At 51.4% G+C, this 19,939-nt stretch overlaps 1 protein-coding gene across 1 annotated transcript; it reads left to right on the top strand.

Moving 5' to 3' along the window:
* The first annotated feature begins 1,749 nt into the window (after nucleotides 1-1,749).
* MAMSTR (MEF2 activating motif and SAP domain containing transcriptional regulator) lies at nucleotides 1,750-18,868 on the top strand. The gene is made up of 14 exons (XM_077314984.1): nucleotides 1,750-1,966; nucleotides 2,594-2,679; nucleotides 6,554-6,619; nucleotides 7,632-7,690; nucleotides 8,778-8,853; nucleotides 9,386-9,535; nucleotides 10,340-10,482; nucleotides 11,554-11,670; nucleotides 12,722-12,987; nucleotides 13,622-13,799; nucleotides 14,035-14,430; nucleotides 14,962-15,099; nucleotides 16,019-16,073; nucleotides 16,401-18,868. The coding sequence occupies exons 2-14, from the start codon at nucleotides 2,625-2,627 to the stop codon at nucleotides 16,847-16,849; spliced, it is 2,148 nt and encodes a 715-aa protein (XP_077171099.1). The 5' UTR covers nucleotides 1,750-1,966; nucleotides 2,594-2,624; the 3' UTR covers nucleotides 16,850-18,868.
* The last annotated feature ends 1,071 nt before the right edge of the window (nucleotides 18,869-19,939 follow it).

Here is a 19,939-nt window from a genome sequence, read left to right as displayed (position 1 = left end):
CAAGTCTCATGAGAGCCAGTGTTTCAAAAACTGGCCTATGGAAACAGTCTCTCGCTCTCTCCCTGGCATTCACACCCCGAGGATATGTGTAATATGTGGATTCTGCTTAGCTCACTTTCCCAGCCTAGCGGCGTCCCAGGGGTCTTCCTCCCACCCACCAGGAGGGGTCAGTGTTGCTTATCTAGTGACAATCTGTTTAAATGTCTTTGGGCAGACTAAACAGGCACAGAGTTTAGGTCCGAATTGTCCGTCTCCCTCTCTCTCACACACACACACACAAATGCAGCTCTGGTTGGGCTCCCGAGGAAGGTGGGGTGGGGGTGGTGCCAAGGGGCAGGGCTCAACGCAGGGGGCAGGGCGAGGGAGCATGTCTGACTTTAAATACCCTGGTCCGAACCTGATCCGCCACGTCAGTGAAATCCAGCGCGGGTCTTGGACGGCTGGCGACAGGTGACACCTGTCGTGCGAAGAAGCTGTGCCTTGTGGCCCGACGGCAGCCGCGGGGAAAGGGCAAAGGGGACCCAGCAAGTGCCCACCCCAGTCATTCGGGGTCTCTGCCCCGTCTGGCTCCAGGAGGCGCCTGCCTCAAGGGCCGGCCAGTTCGCCTTTTAGGCTACCTGGGACAATGAGGCAAGCTGGAAATGCTTCTGTTGGGATAAAGTTTCCTGACCCGAGGCCCCGGGCGAGGAGGACAAAGAGAGTGCCTCTGGGCATGTGCCGACAGGAGCGGGCGGCCTTCAGCCCTCCCCACGAGGAACTGCGGCTATCCAAACAGCTGTTCAGTTGGCTCAGAGCAGTGTCTGTCCAGCACCCCATGGGGGTTGCCGAAACCCAGTGCCCAGGCTGCTGTTTCAAGGGGCGCCACAAGATTTTAGGCCCACAGGCCCACCCCACTGGGACCCACCCAACAGCTGACACCAGTGCCCGAAGGGGTCGAGCTGCTGGTGTTTCACGCCCCGCCCCCACCGTGGAAGCCTGGGCCAGCCACGCTCTCTTCCCCCTAACCTGCCTTACAGGGTTGTTGTGAGGAGAAGGGCATAAGCCCCTTTGGGTCCCTGTTGGGTAGAAAGGTGGGGCACACGTGAATAAAATAAATGTAGAGCCCATGTTTTGGTTTAGGCCCCCACTGAAGCTGTGTGCTGCCCCCTCAGGACTAACCCTCCCCCCCCCATTATGGGTCTGCCCTTGGAAGGGTCCTTTGGGATAACCCTCACATTTGGGGCTTTACCAAACAAGGCCCCCTTCCCTGTAGGGGGTGGGGGGTGGACCACGGTTTAAACCACCCCGTCCTAAAGTGTTCTAAATTCCGCTTTGAACTGCAGGGGGGCAAGGACACACAGTGGGGCAGACCCCGGCTTTCCAATCCTCGCCCAAGGGAGATAATGCCCGGCAAGGCAGAGCGGGTGGGCTGGGGGATCAGGGTGTCTGCTGGAGGGGGGGGCACAGAAGTGGTCTCTCCTACAAGCCATTGGGGGCATAAGACGCCCTGCCAAGATCTAGAGCTCAGGGGGGAGCCAGGGCTCTGGGGGGTCTCCAGTGGAGAGCCGGGGAGGGGGGAGCTGAGCCAGCGCGGTGGCTGACCCCCGGGGACTCCCGGTCTCGGGGGGAGGGTCCTGGAGGGAGGGTCTCGGGGGGGGGGTGCTGGGTGGGCGGGTGGGCTGCGGTGCTGAGCCAGCAGCGCGTTCCGGGTGTCGGGTGTCGCGGCAGGTGGCCCCGTCGGGGCGGGCAGAGGCGCAGGGCCGTCCCAGCTGCCCGGGGCCGGGGAGGGGGGCGCGGCGGCGGCGTCTGGCCCCCCGGCGAGGGGCAGAGCCCTCGGCCCAGCCCTCCGCGGCGCTCCTCCGACGGCAGCCTCACCTGGGCACGGGCAGCGAGGGGAAGAAGGACAGGCCGCCCCTTCGCCGTCGGGGGCACCGCACTGCCAGACAGAGCCCAGCGGCCGGGGGAGGTCTCTGCCGCTTCCAGTCCGGTGAGCCTGGGGGTCTTCGCGGGCGGGGAGGGAGGGGGGGGGAGGAAGGCATCTTGCAAGCAGGCGGGCGTTCAACCGGTGGAGCAGCGCTTACCTGCCCGTCGCTCCCATGGTATCCTGCCCTTCCGCCCAAAGGGGCCTTCAGGATTCTTCTCTCACAGCAGCCCTGCGAGGCAGGCTACTCGGAGAGGGGGAATTGGGCTCAAGTCACCTTTGGACCGTCGGAAGTGCGATGTCAGGAATCATGTGTGAATAAAAGTCGCACAAAGTGGAGGGCGTGGGGTTGACAGTCAGGAAAAAGGTATTGGGGGTGATAGGACAGGGAAGGGGGCAAGGTCCACTCTGAGGTCTCCCCAGCCCTCGTCCAGGCCTTTCTACTTAAGTCTGTATTCCTTCTTGGGAGGTGCTCTACTTGTTGAGTTTCTGCCTGTTGCATAACTCTTAAAAGCCTAGGCATGCAGCCAGAAAGGATTTCCTGCTGGATTCTCAGAGAAGAGAGTAGGGAATCCGGTGGTGACATGTTGGGGGGGGTGGGGGGATGACAGAACAGTTGCTGGTGCATTTGCTTATCTTCTCTTTATTTCCCTTTTTTTCCCCTCTGTTAAATGTAAATGGGGCCTCCCTCAGATTTGGCTTTGAAACCACAGGGACCCTGAAGATGACGCTCCTTGCTTCTGAACGATCTATGCTTATCCGGAGCAAATTCCGCTCTGGTAAGTACAAGCTCAGTGTGGCTTTGGGGTTTGTACTATTTCACGTAACTTGTCATGAGCTTATTGCTGTCTGGTTATTAGTTGAATTGTCACAGGCATATATTTGACTGGGAGATGGCGCTCTGCAATTCTAGATCTAGCCAAGTTCTTGAGAATTGCAGATGTACCTTTGCAGGATTCCTGCTGTTCCAAGCAACAGTGTCTTCTGAAGCTGAGCCTGTGTTATTTGCTCAATGCTCAGAATCTCCAGATGTTTCTTGATACTTCTAGGCTCTGCTCCAAGGGCTCCAATGACAACTAACACGATGGTAACCTTCCTCTCCCAAAGACACTCTAACTCTATTTGAAGGTCTTGGTATTTGTGATCTTCTCCTGTTCTTTCTTTTCCATTCTGCTGTCTCCTGGGATTGCAGTGTCCCAGGAGTGGGATTCCAATGTCCCTATTTCTCCTTTTATTCTACAATTGTGATATTGTGGGTGTTATATTATTATTGTCGTTATCGTTATTGTTTCTAAAATAAAAGCCAGTTAGAAGAACTATTAATGCATTGTTCACGTTTATAGAGACCTTACCTAAGGCTGTCAAAAGTTACAAAAACTTGTTACTTTTTCTCATAAAGCTAATTTCATTATGAACAGTATAAGCTCCATAATTTGTTTTTGCTGCTAGGATAAATATCAAGCCTCGCAAGGATTAAATTATGTTTTGCTTTAATAAACACTCTTAAAATGTGACTATTTAATAATCAACTGTTATCAGCCTGGTTGTACTGTAAGAAAATAACTCAGAAATAACTGTGCATGCATGGACAAAAATTTGTAACAAAGAAAACTGGGTTGTATGAATCAGCAGACTTGTGTCAGTTTACTTAATTGCATGTATAAATTAAGTAAAGTACATTGATTTTCATGGATAGGCTTAATTCGGGCAATTCTGTCTGCTTCTGCCAGATGTGCAGAGCGTCAAAGGCATGTAGGGTCATGCTCTTAGACCTGTGCAAGGTATCTTTGCAGGGATTGGTGCCCCAAAGGTCAGATGTGTCCATGACCACTACCTTGCATAGCACCCAAAAGCCACTGCTGCAATCTGCCTTAACCTAACTTCATAATAGAACTGTCCCCACTTCGGGCAGGGAAACCTCCATAAGATGGTACAGGCATGTTTTAGAGCAGGGGTAGTCAAACTGCGGCCCTCCAGATGTCCATGGACTACAATTCCCAGAAGCCCCTGCCAGCATTCGCTGGCAGGGGCTCCTGGGAATTGTAGTCCATGGACATCTGGAGGGCCGCAGTTTGACTACCCCTGTTTTAGAGCATGTACCGAGTGCATTTCCCACACCATTATTTGTCTGGGTTATGGGGTAGGGCCTAAAAATCAGGGAGGAGCTTCCATACAGGCCTTCTTAAGTATATTCGCTTCTGCTGGTCTGCAACAGGAAAAAGCCACCCCCACCCCTAAAAATCTGCAGCCCGCCTGAGACCACCAATTCCTGTTGCGTCACGTTGAACGCCGGCCTGGACAACTTGTGCTTTGAAATATAACAGGCCAATAAATCTGCCACACTTTTGAATATTCAGGCTGCCTCATTACATGCTTCGGGTATCTGTATAACCGTTAGACTTGCCCGTTGAAATTACTGTCAATTACTTGGGGAGAAGATATTTTTAATGGCGAGGGTCTATACAAAAGCTGAAAGCGACAGGTATCCCTCTGCAATTTTTGTGGATATTTCAGTTCTGCTGGGCTCCTTAAAAAAAAAAAAAGAACACCTATTTTTAAATCTTACCTGTCCCCCAGCACAGGACCACCTGACGTTTCCAAGCAAATGTATTTAAATTCCGTGATTGGAGAAGAAAAGTTGGTTCTTATATGCCGCTTTTCTCTACCCAAAGGAGTCTCAAAGCAGCTTCCAGTCGCCTTCCCTTTCCTCTCCCCACAACAGACACCCTGTGAGGTGGGTGAGGCTGAGAGAGCCCTGAGATTACTGAAGAAGAAGAAGAGTTGGTTCTTATATGCCGCTTTTCTCTATCCGAAGGAGTCTCAAAGCGGCTTACAGTCACCATCCCTTTCCTCTCCCCACAACAGAAACCCTGGTGAGGTGGGTGAGGCTGAGAGAGCCCTGATATTACTGCTCAGTCAGAACAGTTTTATCAGTGCTGTGAGGAGCCCAAGGTCACCCAGCTGGCTGCATGTGGGGGAGCGCGGAATCAAACCCAGCTCGCCAGATTAGAAGTCCGCACTCCTAACTACCACACCAAACTTAAATAAATCTCTATCAGAAGATCATCTGAAACGAATTGTTGCCCCCATAGGAAAGCAAATGATTGAATCAGCAGATCAGCCTGTCAGTGTGCTTTCCCGGGAGTAAATTCTGTGTAGACTTGCTTTGCCGGCAGCTCTAGCAAAGATGTTACCTATTCCACGGCCAAAGACAGGCACGGGCACCCTGAACCTGGGAAAGGCTGGTTCCCCCCCCAAAAAAAGCGCCTGCAGCAGACGCGTGTGAAAGATCCTCCATCTTGCATCTCCAAAGGGCTCCTGCAGCCGCTGGCCTGGGAGCTGGGGGCATCTTGTATTTCCATCCTTCCAAATAAATAGCGGATGGCGTCACCCCAGCTGCTGCTGACAAACGGGAGAAATGCCCAGGCAGGCGGGTGGGCAGGCAGGAGAAAAGGGGGCACAGGAATAGAAACTCTCAGTGCCGTCCCACCCTCCAAAGGTATGACGTCCTGTGGGACGGCGGCAAGGGCCGACCCTGTCTTGCTCTTCCTTAGACAAGGTGACTCCGGGGAGCCATTGTCCTCAGGGTGGGCCTGCAGTGTGGACAGCACATTCAGGGAGCTCGCAGCTGGCTGCTTTTCTTTCCAAGGCAGCCCATTTGCTCATGGAGGCTCCTGGCCTAGCAAGGGGCCTGTCTTGCCAGTTCTGCCCCTTCGGATACTGCCTTTGAGCTCACGGTGTGCTCAACGGAAGAGGTCCCTAGTTTAGCCTGTCGGCTTTCTGTTCCCGAACTGGCAGGGAGGGAGAACAGGGAGGCTCGGCCAATTGTCCAGTTGTCCAGTTGTCGTCATTCCCAGGCCAAAAACCAAAATGAGTGTGACCACCATGGATTTCCACTCTCCCTCCCTCCCTCCCTCGCAGTTAAACTCAGCCTAATGTCTGCATGCTGGGGATTCTGGTCAAGGTTTGGCCCTTTAGACCGCCTCAGGGGTTTAAAAGTTATAAGGGCCTCTGGAGGACAGGTTGTGGCCTAGTAGAACGGGCTGGAGTTTGCTGCCTGGATGTACTCAGGTGAAGAAGATTCACGGCTCACTTTTCCCAGGGGAGAGCGACCTTCTTAGACTCCGCATGCTGACAAAAATACAATGACAGGATTCTTTGCTTGGGTGCAAAGGGCAGAGGACGCCAATTAAATCAGTTTACAAGGGCACGTGTGCCTTAAAGGCTGTTTGTTGTGAATGTTTTGGGACTCTGGATCCAGACAGTAGTTAACAGTCCTGAATGAGGAAGGGTTTGTTCCATCCTGGGTCACTCCTTGTTCAAAAGCATTTAAAAATTGAGGTTCTTTGTTAGTGATTTTTGTGATCTGCCTTAGGTATATCTGCCTTATTCATTGTATTTGTTTTATTTATTCATGCAATTTATTCTGTTTGTTTGTTTCTTTGTTTATTTATTCCTGCTGTTTTCTGTCAGTTCATGTTTTGCTTATACCCTCAAATTGGACATTCATTCATATACCTTACTGTATGTGTGTGGATTCCGATTTTGGAATTGACAAGCAGCATTTTCCTTCCTGTTTTTGTTTTTAACTGCCTGGTTACTAACAGCAATCAACCCACCAGCCTTAACCTAACCTTGTCCCCCTCCTTACAGTTCTCCAGCTCCGAATGCAACACCGTCGATCCCAGGAGCAGCTCTCTGAACACCACCTGCTTCCAGGTGCTGTATGCGGCCTGTGCTAGAGCATATTGTTGGCTTGACAGTTGAATTCCAGGCTTGTCCCTCTAAAGGTCAGGCAGCGGTTACTGGGAAAGATCTTCGCCTGAGGCTATCCTGCACTATTGCACAAGAGCCATTGACCGGAAAGGCTGAGTTTGGGGTTGCTCTCTAGTCACAGGGCTGTTATAGCCCCCCTGGAGGACAAGAGCATTGCAGAAAAGTCTCCACAGGCGGTGGAGGAGAAGTGGCAGTGTAGGTGGGCCATTGGAACAAGGAGGAGGAGTTGCGTGGAACGCCTCACGGGATCTATTAGAAGAAGAAGGAGAGTTGGGTTTTATACCCCGCTTTTCACTGCCTGAAGTAGTAGTCTCAAAGTGGCTTCCAATCGCCTTCCCTTCCTCTCCTCACAACAGACACCCTGTGAGGTGGGTGGGGCTGAGAGAGCTCTGGCAGGAGTGCTCTGTGAGAACAGCACTATCAGGGCTGTGGTGAGCCCAAGGTCACCCAGCTGGCTGCACATGGCAAGGAATCCAACCCGGCTTCCCAGATTGGAAGCCGCCGCTCTTAACCGCTATACCAAGCTGTCTGTCTTGTCTGTTCTGCCCTCCTCTAGTTGTGCAGATTATGTCAGGCCTACGTGTTTCCAGATTTTCTGTTACTGCTGTAAACGACTAGAAATCTAAGTTTGAAAGAAAGAACAATCAGAACTTCCGGATTCTTGAACTCTGTGTGTGGGATACCAGATTCCTCATACAAGGGGAGAAGTTGTAGACTTCTGAGATATAGGCAGCCTGAAATCCTCCCTTTTGTAGGATTGGAGGTGAGACTCATTGGCTTACCTCAGGCTACCTGGTGGATGACGTAATCCACAGTCCTATGGGATGGGAAACCACTTCTTTGTCAGTGAGAGGCAATTCTTTGGAAGTTTCATGCACATGTTCTGCTAGCGGACCTGTCAGCAGGAATATACGGCAGTGATCATGCTAACATATGTCCTGTATTGATCCCCCAGCCCTCAGCAAACCTCTTGCGACGTTCGCACAACCCAACGGGCCACAGAGCCAGAATAAGGTGAGTACTGTGGGGACATGGTATAAAAATCGGTATAGCTAAACACTGATTTATACCCTGCTTCACTCCCCAAAGGAGACTCGCAGCAATTTAATGTATCATGCCCTCCTCCTCCACGTTATCCCCAAAACAACAACCCTGTTGTGTAGGTTAGACTCAGAGAGGCAGTAACTGACCGAAAGTCAGTATGAGACATTGCAGGGATGGGGCTTTCCCCAACATGGCTGTTTTTAATGCAGCCTTTCTGAGCTTTTTCACTGTTGAGAAACCCTTGAAACATTCTTCAAGCTCTGAGAAACCCCAGAAGTGGTGCAATCGTGCAGAATAGGGTTGGGAAGCAGAGCTGTGGACATGCCCACCTGGGGCCCCTCCCTTCCCCACCCCCTCCAGGCCCATCACTGGCCATTTTGAGAGGGGGGCAGGTCAATGTATAAAGTATAAATGTATAAAGGTATTTAAAATATTTTAAAATGTAATTCACTCCCACCCGTTTGGGAAACCCTTCCAGGGCTGTCTTGAAACCCTGGTTGAGAAAGCCTGTTTGAATGAGCCAATGAGCCAGTACACCGAGGAAGGCTTTTTCACAGGTACCCCTTTCTGCACCAGCTACCACCTCTGACTGCTGCCTGACTGTCCATTCTATGCCATCCCTCTTCCACATTCCAGAGGAAGGTCTGGGTAATGATCCTGCTGGAACCCTCTGGTTTGTGAAGAAGCAGCTTTCTACTGAGTCAGACCACTAGTCCATGGTAGCCCAGCCCTGCCTGATCTGACTGGCAGCTGCTCTCCATGATCATGAGGGGATCATGCTGCTCTCCATGATCATGCTCTTTACTTAAAAGTGGGGATTGATCCCATGACCTTCAGAAGGCAAAGTATGTGTTCTAGCACCAAGCCTCCCTTCCAAGTCTCCCGGCTGGTATTTTAGACTTTTATCTATCTGTGGATCCTTGTGTGTGTGTTTGTGTGGGAGGGGGGTTGTGTGTATCCCACTCGGCAGCTGTGACACCCATCCCTACTTCCTAACGCAGGGAACTAGAAGTGACACTAACAAAGGGCTTCTTTCCTTCCCTCTGCTTCTCCTCAGGCCAACGATTTTGCAAAGCTGAAAGCCTCTCCCCGGCCTCATAAGACCAGCACTGCCAAGAGCCAGGGGGCAGAAGGTAGGGCGTACGTGAGCAATGTCGGTATTTCGATCTCAATCTGGTGATATTTTGAACTTCAACACAAATTGATTAGATTCTGACTGTTGTATTTTTTTGGATTTTATTTATGTGATTTTATTTGTGCTGTGATCTGCCCTGAGTCTGTTGAGGACTGTATATTTAAACTATGATTGTTATTGTATATTGTTTTTATATCGGGCGAGGACTGTAATAAATGACTGGCTGAGATAGGGCGGAATAAAAGCTCGGATGAATGAATGAATGAATGAATGAATGAATGAAAATGCAATAGAACCAAACTGGCTCTCTGAATGGGGAAAGTTCTCTTTGGAGCTCATTAGCTAACGAACATATAAACAGGGGCTCTTAGTCCAGGGATTGTTTGTGGATTGTTTTATTCTGGTCGTTGGCTTATGAGGGTGTAATATGAGCCTTGAGCAAACAGGAAAAGCGATATATAAGTAGTTGCCTTGGTAACAGACAGTCCAGCTAAGAAAGGCGCTTCCGTTCCCTTTCTCTTCCACTCCAGCCCCTCCCGGAAACCCTTCTGAGGTGCAGGACAAAAAGGCTCGCCTGGCCGAAGACCTGAGCGAGAAGATCCTGCACCGCCCCGGACCACTCGAGCTGGTGAAGAAAAACATCCTCCCCCTGGATCCGGGCATCAAAGATGCCGTGACGGGTAACAACCTGGGCTGCCTCAGCGAACCTGGAAGGGGGATGTTGCCCAACCTGGTGGAACCGGGGACCCGTAGGGATCCTCTAAGGGAGAGGAGGATCCTTTGCAACCCTCTGCGAGGTGGACCCAGAAGGACAGAGCAAGTCCAAACAGGGACTAAAGAGGTTAATGCAGGTGTGGCCCTCACCTGGATGGCCTAGACTAGCCTGATCTCATCAGGTCTCAGAAACAGGGCCAGCCCTGTCTAGTATTTGGACAGGAGGCCAGCAAGGAGGGTCAAGGTTGCTATGCACAGGCAGGTGAGGTCAAAGTCCCTCTGTATGCCTATTGCCTTGAATACTCCCAGAAGGGCAACCAGCTTGGTGTCGTGGTTAGGAGTGCAGATTTCTAATCTGGCGAGTCGGGTTTGATTCCCTGCTCCCCCACATGCAGCCAGCTGGGCAACCTTGGGCTCGCCACAGCACTGTTATTCTGTCACCAGATTGCATTCCTGTGCTCTCCTGCAGTCTAATGTTACCCTAATCCCAGCCTAATCGTCCATAGCTTACTGGTAGATCTGAATGAAGGGGAGCCTAGGTTTGATCTCCAGCGAATGAAGGCTCTCGGGTAACTGGGCTTGGAAACTGTGCCCGAAAACCGTGTAGAGCGATCCCCAGTTGCAGAACTAGCCTGGATGGACCCAGGGTTGGTCTCTGCAGATGCCATCTTTGTATCTCTGCCATGAGTATTCCAAAGGTTCTCAGAAGTATTGGGACTCTCGCACCTTCTAGCATAAAGCCAGGCGCTTTCTCTCTGTCTCCTTTCCAGAGGCAGTTCCGGCTGCACCCGATTCCTTCACCTTTGAGGAAGATCTCAGTAGCTCCTCTTCCTCTTCTTCCCCGTGCTTCGCACTCTCTCCGGGAAACGCCCTCGGGAACCTGCCCACGGCGTCATCAGGGGCAGCCTTTCAGGTCAGTAGCTGTGGATGAATATTAGCATGCGTAGGTTCTCTCCAGGACAACTGGAGATGCCCGGAACTGAACCGGCAACCTTCTGCGTGAGATATATGTGCTCTCCCCTGAGCTGTGACTCCTCTCAAAGCAGCAGTAGTCACTGGGTAAGAGTACACTGGTAGCCATCCTCCTGGCAGGGCTTGAAAATCCCTTGGATGCTACCCAGACTGCAGAGATCTGTTCCCCCAGAGAAAATGGCTGCTTTGGTGGGTGTACTCTACAGCAGGAGTAGTCAACCTGTGGTCCTCCAGATGTTCATGGACTACAATTCCCATGAGCCCCTGCCAGCGTTTGCTTTCAAGGCAAGAGATGTTCAGAGTTGGTTGGCCATGCCTGCCTCTGCAGAGCGACCCTGGTATTCCTTTGGTGGTCTGACCCTGCTTAACTTCCTAAAGGTGACAACATCCATTCTGTGCATTAGCCGGTATTTAAAGGCAAAGAGACAGCGGTTTCTTCACTTGGGAACTGCAAGGCCCCTTGGAAAACGAGTCCTCTTTAGCAGATGGAAGACTTTCTGGGCCTATGCTCCTTGGGACGTTAGTCCAGAAACCCTCTTGGCCGGACAAGAATGGTCTTGAGCTAACTGTGTTTGTGAGCGCAAAACAATTGTGTGTGTTCTTTCTGCCCTCTTCTGGTTAATGTGAGCATTGCAGGACGCAGAGAAAATGTAGAATCACACAGCCCAGCAGGAACTCCGGACAGCAAAACTACTCCAGATAAGACATAATAAGGATACAACTTTTTGCAAACGACGTTGTTGTAAAAATTGCTTTAAAGAACTGGCCACCTCGAAAGAGGCATTCCCTGGAGGGGGAGCAGCAGGAATGCCTCTCCCAAGAGGAGGAAGGTGACGAGTCTAGGACAGAGGTGCCCAGGCAGCCTGAGCAGCTGAAACATATGAAGCCGGGGTTTTAAACGTGCAGGCACAGACCCACACGCAAAGGAAGAACCAAGTCCAGGCACTTCTGGAGCAGAGCAGGGCTGGAAGCCAGGATGACGAGGTTCTGTTTCCCGCTTGCTCTCCTGCAGCTGGAGCTTCCCACCCCAGCGGACCCGCAGCCCTCCAGGTCATCGTCCACCTCTGAGTCCGAGTTCCCTCTCCCGGGGGAGAGCCCTCTTGGCAAGCCCTCGATTTCGCTTCTCAAGGTAGGGAGGATCACTGGTGGAATGGAGCAGTGAAGGGCCCAGCAGGAGAGGCTGTGCTTTGGGCGGCAGTGGTGAGGAAGTCCTTTCCGCCACTTTCCAGAGAGGCAGGGTAGAGGCGTGCTTAGAGCAAGGGTGGCCAGACTGTGGCTCTCCAGATGTCCATGGACTACAGTTCCCATGAGCCCCTGGTGGAACAACTCGCCTGCCCTGATGGAACTGTCAACTTTCCATAGAGCCTGTAAAACAGGGCTCTTCCACCCGGCCTATGATTGAGACCAGGGCTGTTCCAAGCTACAAGGAACTCCCTCCACTTCCTCCTCCTTGGCTCCCCCCACCCCCTTATTCATTATATCTGCCATCTCCTGTCTGGGTAGCCAGCAGAGGGAGCTAAGAGGGTGGGGGATTGGATTTTTATTATTGTGTTTTATTATAGTCTTTTATTGTGTATACGTTTTTTACTGTTGCGAACTGCCCCGAGCATATAGATCAGCTTTTCTCAATGTTTTTTACCATTGAAAAACCCCTGAAATCTTCGTCAGGCTTTGAGAAACCCCAGAATTGGTGCCATCGTGCAGAAGATGGTTGAGAAGCAGAGCTGTGGACACGCCCACCCGAGGCCCCTCCCCTCCAGGCCCATCATTGGCCATTTAGGAAAGGGTGGGTTGGTCGGCGTGGCCATATATGGTCATATCGCCCGATAAACATTGAACAGTTTAAAAAGAATAATTAACTATCGCTCAATCAGGAAACCCTTCCAGAACCATCAGGAAACCCAAGGGTTTCACAAAACCCTGGGCGAGAAAGCCTGCCATATGGGGAGGGACGGTATAGAAGTTTAATTAACTACTACTACTACTACTACTACTACTACTACTACTACTACTACTACTAGTAGTAGTAGTAGTAGTAGTAGTAGTAGTAGTAGTAGTAGTAGTAGTAGTAGTAGTAGTAGTAGTAGTAGCAGTAACTACCTTCTAGCCACTAGGGACCCTTGACGTGGATGGGTTTCTTGCACTGCCTCACCTCAAGGTCTCTGCCCTTTACCTCCTAGGCTCCCCCCAAGGTGCCCGAGGCCAGGAAACCACCGCGGCCCAAGAAGGTGAAGGAGCCGCGGCCCAAAGTGAAGAAACTGAAGTATCACCAGTATATGCCGCCGGACCAGAAAGGGGAGCAGGCGCCGGTGCCGATGGACGCGGCCTACGCCCGCCTCCTGCAACAGCAGCAGGTCTTCCTGCAGCTCCAGATCCTGAACCAGCAGCAGCAGCCGACGTCGCCAGCCACCTTCTGCGTTCAAGCCCTCCATCCTGTCCCCGCCAGGTAACCCTCTGCGGAGAATCTCGGGGGTTCTTCTCGGCAGAGGCTCCCACAGCTACGTTGAAAATTTGGCGCCTCTCCCAGACCACAGAATAGATGGGAAAGGAAAATTTAATCTGCCTGATCTTCACATGGATCACGATTCGGCAATTCATCCCAGGTTGATCTGGGCAGTTTAAGGCCATTTTGCACCGGATTATCCCAGTGTCCGAATCAACCTTGATTTGGTTACTTTTCAGACTATTCAAGCCAAACCTCGCATGTTGGTTCAGAGGCCCACTACCTCTCTAGAGAGAGGCCCCCTTCAGTGACCATGGCTGGTTGCCGTTGATGGACCAGCTGGATGGTGGAGGACATTCAAGGAATGAGGGACAAGATGGGTCTTGATTTGATCTGGCCTAGCCACAGTCCATACTCAGTCCATACTCATCTCTTGCTGGAGAGCATTAACATTCCCTCTGCAGCAGATGGACAAATGCAGCGGTGTCCAAAGTACCCAGGTGGGACCACCTCAACCATCTCCTGCTTCTCCTCCAGGATGAAGCACAGCCAAATTTGGGATTCTCGATGGCGCGGGATGGAAAGGGCAAGCAGACATTCCTCTTTCTCTCTCTCCCTCTCTCCCCCCCATGTACAGCAGTGCCCCAGAACAGCTGCTCAACTTCTCGAGGACTTCCACCCCACCAAGTGGGCCCCCTCCTCCTCCTCCTCCTCTTCCTCCTCCTCCTCCGCTCCCTCTTCCATCTCCAGCCACGCCAACCTCCCCTCCGCCTCCCAAGCCGGAGCTGTTGCCTGCCAACTTGGAGGAGCTAACGGTGAGTTCGGGCTGAAGCAGCTTACAAGAACAGGGAAGGAGGGGGATTGAAGCTCCAACCATAAAATCAGTCTAACATAAGTTAAAAAAAACAAACAAATGAACTACCCTCTGTTGAGAAGATGGAGCCAATGGTTTGCAAATGGTTTGGGAAGTGAGCCTAGTTGGTCAGAGGAGATATCCGTGGCATTTTTGGGGGTGCTTTGGGTACTGAATTGCAGCCGTTGGTTTCCCAGGTCTCGGAACTCCGTCAGCAGCTCCGCAAACGGGGCCTACCCGTTTCAGGCACCAAGCCAGCCCTGCTTGAGCGGCTGAAGCCTTACCAGGTGGCCCGGAGCAAGCCCCCGCCGGTCCCGCTCTCCAGTACCCGTCTGACATCCCCGGACCTGGACGAAGAGGCCCAAGCCTTGTGGGAGAAGCAGCGGGTGGCCGAAAACCTGGCGCTGAAGCTCCATCGGGAGCCGAAACAGCACGACGACGACCTCCGGGTGGAGCTGGAGATGCACAAGCGGATCAAGAATCGCCGCAAGGGAGCGCTGCAGTTGCCCGGCCAGCAGGGTGCGCCACCGCCTTATGTGCCAAAGAGGGAGTGCGCCAAGGAGGGCCGTGGCGGCCAAGAAGACAACTTCATGGTGAGCAAGCCGACATTCTCGGTTCTCCACCCAGAAGTCGAGGGCAAGAAGGTGTGCACCCGCCTGTGTTGAATTTCCGGGCACAGTTTGGGAGAAGGGTGCATGTAGTCAACCTAGGCGCTGGCCAAAGTAGCCAATCTAGACCTGAGGAAGGGACCACAGCGGGCCAAGAGCAACAAACGAGAGGCACTCTGGGCTTGGCTGGAACCAGTCTGACCTCTCTGGGGGCGCATCTAAGTTATCATTCCTGTTATATTGTTGTTGATTAAAATTCAGAACCCCAGTTGGATTATTGTTGATGTTATTTTTGACTGTGTTATATCTTAGATCATTCCATGTATCCCTCCCCCCCAGCGTATATGTAAACAGCCCTGAGCCGTGTGGAAGGGCGGTAAATGAATGAATGAATGAATGAATGAATGAATGAATGAATGAATTCATTCATTCATTCATTCATTCATTCATTCATTCATTCATTCATTCATTAAAGCTGACTCCTTTCTCCGTGCCCTTCTTCTGCCCTCCCACCAGGTCCTGTGTCCTCCGCCATGCGAGCCGATCAATTCTGACATGGAGCTGCCCCTCGAAATCACAGCCAGCCCCCTCGACCCGGCCCCAGCGACCCGCTCCCTCGAGGAGGAGCTCCAGGAGGCCATCCAGAAAGCTCAGGTAGGAGGGCAGAGGCATGAGGCACCTGGACCCACCACCATCGCTTGTTCTTCCTCTGAAGGACCTTTGGCCGAGCTCATAGGAACAGCATCTGTTTGACCCCTTTAAAAGTTCACAGGGTGGCTCTGTGGCCATTGAGAGGATTTTGGATCAGATGCGAGCCTGGAATTCCATGTCGGGAAGTCAGTTCTCAGGTCGGCAGGGGCCTAATTCAGATCAGGGCTACAGCATGTGGGGAAAAAACAGACAGGCGTTGTCCTCTACTGGCATTGCCCTGTGCGGGATCAGCTCTAGAGAGCTATGTTTTTACCCTGTTGGGGGAGGATTACACGTCAAGCGTCCCAAATTTAAGAAGTTTTAGCAAGCCATCCCCAAAACAGCAAGAATAAGTCCAAAGTATATATGGGCAATGATTTACCAGAACCAGGAACCAGCTGTGGTAAACATGACTCTTTCTGGGACCAGGCATGGCCAGCAAGTTGGTGTTTGCAGAGGAAAACACTCTTCAGGGAATGTCTTGGGAAAGACGGTCCTTAAGATGCCATTCAGCATATCTTCCAGCAGGGCTTTTGTGCTTTTAATGGCTGTACAACGGTCAGAAATTTGACTGGTGAAGCATCTCCCTCACCCCTCCTAGCTGGTGTGGGGGGGAGCTTCACTTGTTGCATTTCTGCCTGCCCTGCCCCTCTTAAAAGACGTGGAAGTCCTACCAAGAAATAAAACTCAACACTATCAGGCATGAGGGCCACTCCTTCCCCTGTGGTTGATTTCTTCCAAAAGAGGCCCAAACTTTCATTAACTTTGTTTCCCGTGGATATTAAATGACCTTGTGGATCCTGCAGGATGAAGAGGCCAGGGCAAAGTCTGTGACATTAAACAATAAAAATAACAGCGGTTCTTTCCCCTTCTCTTTGGGCAGCTGGTGCCAAGTCAGTCCATCGAAGACATCTTAGAAGAGCCTCTAGTGTGCTCAGGTGAGAAAATGAGTTTTGGGGGTTGGGGGGGCTTCCACCAGGATTTTCGGGAGGAGAAGCATATCGGGAGAACCATTTGGGACCAGGAGGGGTCCAAATAGGTAGACTAGGACTGACCTGCTCCAAAATTGCTCTGTCCTGGCATCACGTGGATAGATGGGTGAATGACTCATTGCAATGAGGGATCTATTATGGGATCTCTCAGTGAGCAGCAGCAGGGTGTAAGGCTGAGGTGGCCAAACTATGGTTCTCCAGATGTCCATGGACTACAATTCCCATGAGCCCTTCGTGTTGAGAATACACCCTCTGTTTCTCATTTGCTTGTAGATGACCTTCTCCAAGCGCCTGCCTTGCCTCCGGAGCTCCCGTCCGATCACGTTGCTCCATCTCCCCTCATCCACCAAGAAGCATCGCCACCAAAGAAGCCCCGCCCCAGCAGTGAACCTCCTTTGGTGTCCTCTGCCATCTTTGATTTCCCCGGGCCATACGACTTCCTCTCGACCGCTTCTTCCTCTTCGGCATCTCTGGACTCGCTGTCCTCTGTTTTCTCCCCTGACTCTCTGGAGATGCCCCCGTCTCCTCCAGATGCCTGGCAAGGGAGCGGGGCCCGTTCAGGGTTCGACGCTGTTGATTGGCTGGAGGCCTTGACCTCAGGCTCTGCCTCGGGCCCAGGCTCCACCAGTCCTGTCGGCAGTAGTATCTTCTGCACGGACTTCTTCGACTCACCAGACCTCGGAGTCAATCACATGATAGACCTAATGGTGGAACAGTGGTAGTTGAGGCACCAGGAAGCTGTCAGCGTAGCCAAGGCCTGAAGGGAAAGGGGGAAAATCCTTCTTCTCTCCTGCAAGGTCTCGGCATCATTGGGCAACAGTGTTGCGTGGGTGAGAAGGGTGGTCAACATCATGCTTCTTCTTGGATGGTCTTCTTTCCATTGACGCCAAATCCAGATGCTCCCTTAGAAGAATTAAGTCACTGGCCTTTGGGTTGGGTCAAGGCCACGCCTCATCTTGAATGACCAAGCTATCCCAGAAACCTTTGAGGTTTTCAATGATGTGGCTATCCTGAGAGAGATTACGTTGACAAGAATTAGCCAGCTGCATTGGATGGGTAAAATCATGATCCAAGACAGCAATGGTCTTCATTGAGCCTTCATAGAGGAAACATGGGGTTTCCTTTGATGGCAACTCTTGACGTGAATATGAAGCAGTTAAACCAACAGTAAGGAGCAGCAGTAGTTCTGGAAGCTATCTTGGGCGGGGTCTGCAGTTGACCTCTGAATCCTTAGAAGCTTTAGGTGCCCTTGTGGATTAAAGCATTGATGGACAGTATTGGGCTGATTCTGCTTCCTACCTTGTGCCTTCTGCACCATGTCAATTGGAGGACTCATTAACAATCTGTGGAACATGGTGGTTGAGATAACTGCTTTTTTCGGTGGGCCACCTTGGTTTGGTGGAGCCATGAAGACTGCACCAGCTAGGCAAACACCTGGGCATCTAGGCAAACATCTCCCTTGATGCGCTGCAACTGAAGACAAAAGATGGAGGTCCTTGTCTTGCTTGGGGCACACCATCTTGTTTAACTGAGCTAGGCAGAACCCCATGTGGATTGTACCATCTCAGAACCCCTAGGGGGACAGAGGCAGAGCTACAGTTTCCTGGGGAACGAACAGGCTTCACCTTCCGTGGCAGCCTCATGTTATGTTGTGCTAGGAGGAACACCTGCTGTACTTGGGACTGTACCATCTTTCGTAGCTGGCCAAAAGGAGATGCAGTCCAGAGAGAGGTGCCACCTTTGAAGTCTCATGCCAATTTAACACTTAAATTTTTCTTATTGTTTTTACTTGGTGTTACAATGGAGGATACGTACGGACATGCCACGTGCATATACCTACAGCTGCAAATCATTCTTTGGACTGGGGGTGGGACAGCTTCCGAAGGGAGCTGGGCTGGGAGGGTGGGCCGTTCACAGGGAGATGGCAGTGGTGGGCCATGTCCGAGCAGCCAAAGGTTGCTGGGAAATTAAGACCAGTCGGGGTGGTACAGGTGGTTTTGGACACTGCGTAGCTCAGAGTATGTGAGAACTGGGGCATACCTAACTGAGGTTTAAACACAGTCTTTCTCTCACCTCACTCTCTGAGAACTGTACTTAGGGGGCAGGGGGTGCTCCGCGGGAGAATTCCCATCTCCCATACCTACAGTTCTACCGGGTTCTTTAGGGCGGCCATTCTCAACGGGGGCCATAGGACCCCTTTTGGGGGGGTCTCTGGCACATCTCACAGACTGTGAGAAGGAGAGCCCAAAGGGTTTATAGGGGGCCCTGGCAACTGACCCAAAGACATCACGTATGACGTCAAGAGTCGCTAGAAAGTTTGACCTTCGTTGAGGGAAAGAAAAAGAAATCAGTTCCTTTGTGTGTGCTCCAATTAACGTATTCAAGGGAAAAAGAAGGACACCCATGCTTCTCTTGATCGAATGTTCTAGAAATCCATCTTGCAAGGTACATCGAGTTTGGTTAGATCACTCTAAGCTTAGGCCTTTTTTTTGGCCTAGGTCATTGCGCAAAGGGCCAGCCTACTGCAAGGGGTCCTGAGACCTGAGCTGAGGTCTTAAAAGGGCCATGGCCAAAAAAACAGTTGAGAGTGGCTGCTTTAGGGGAAGCTTAACCAGTAAAAGTGGCCTATAAAAACTGGAGGAGACTTGTACTATAGATATACTCATTAAGGGTGTGCAATCAGCTAATCTGAGCCAGATAAAATATTAATTATTAATTCAGCCAATTTTTAAGGACCGCAAGATAATTACAGTTAAAGTGCATTTAAAGGGCTCTCAGTCCCTTTAAACACTTTCCCAGTGATCTCTCCACTTGGAGAAGGCATTTAAAGGGACCACATTCCCTTTAAAGTTTAAATGTCCTTTCCCACCCTCCATTGGAAACAATAGAGGACTTGGACACCTTCTTTGGGGACTCATATCACTGGACTCCCTGGTCCAGTCTTTTTCAAACTTTGTTTATTTGTTTGAGGAGAGGCCCCAGGAAATTTAGTGCCTCTGCCTCAAAAACCAGTTCCCTCCCAGAGCCCCAGACACCTCTAGATTAATTCTCCATTATAGTCTATGGAGACCATTGTCTATAATGGCCCCCTAGGCTATGATGCAGACAAAATAATTTGACATTCCCAAATATTTACCAAATCCAAATACCAATACCAGTATTGAGAGTTGGGAATATCAGGAAATACTGATATTTTTCAGGTTCATTGTATACGCCAACCCGAAAAATACTGCTTTGTGAGGTTTTTGCACGCCCCTACCTCTGACCCATTCAGTTTTGTCCTTTGCAAGCAAACAGCTGTCATGGAAAGACTCCGCAGGTAGGCTTCACACCAAGGGGTGGTCGTGTGCCCTCCCCACAGTACGCTGACAGCCAGGTACGCCCACCACTCTATACTATCGCCTTCACATCTCCTGTCCACTCTCCAAATAAACACCATTTCTCGCTGCCTCAAATGCGGGTGCTGCTCGTGGTAGTTGTTTTCATTCGCGAAATTGGTTCCTGTTCATCAAAGGCACATCGCAGGCCTTGTGGGCCAAGGAAATTCAGTAATCCCTGAAAAACCGGCGCTCGGATCAGACCTGGCACTAACCAAGAGGCTCTTCTGCTCCTGTGATGAGCTTCCACAGAGGCAGCTCGCCTCTGTTCATCTCTTGCCTTGACGTGACCATGCCTTCCACCGCCCAGTCAAGGGATCCCCACTCCCCATTTCAACTTCTTTAGCCCTCCCCAATGAAGACACCAAGACCCCTGATTGTTTACTTCGGCCGTCATCTCCCACGTCTCTCCCACAGGACTCGAGAGTCTTTATA

The sequence above is a fragment of the Paroedura picta genome, chromosome 16 (assembly GCF_049243985.1).
Source record: "Paroedura picta isolate Pp20150507F chromosome 16, Ppicta_v3.0, whole genome shotgun sequence".
In the NCBI taxonomy this organism is placed as follows: domain Eukaryota; kingdom Metazoa; phylum Chordata; class Lepidosauria; order Squamata; family Gekkonidae; genus Paroedura; species Paroedura picta.
The sequence above is the reverse complement of the archived record's forward strand: the minus strand, read 5'-3'. Positions and strand labels throughout refer to the sequence as shown.

Coding starts and splice junctions, on each gene's coding strand:
- MAMSTR (XM_077314984.1), top strand. CDS start 2,625: ATGACGCTCCTTGCTTCTGAACGATCTATGCTTATCCGGAGCAAATTC. Junction 12,988..13,621: donor CTCCATCCTGTCCCCGCCAG/GTAACCCTCTGC, acceptor CCCCATGTACAG/CAGTGCCCCAGAACAGCTGC. Junction 13,800..14,034: donor CCAACTTGGAGGAGCTAACG/GTGAGTTCGGGC, acceptor TTGGTTTCCCAG/GTCTCGGAACTCCGTCAGCA.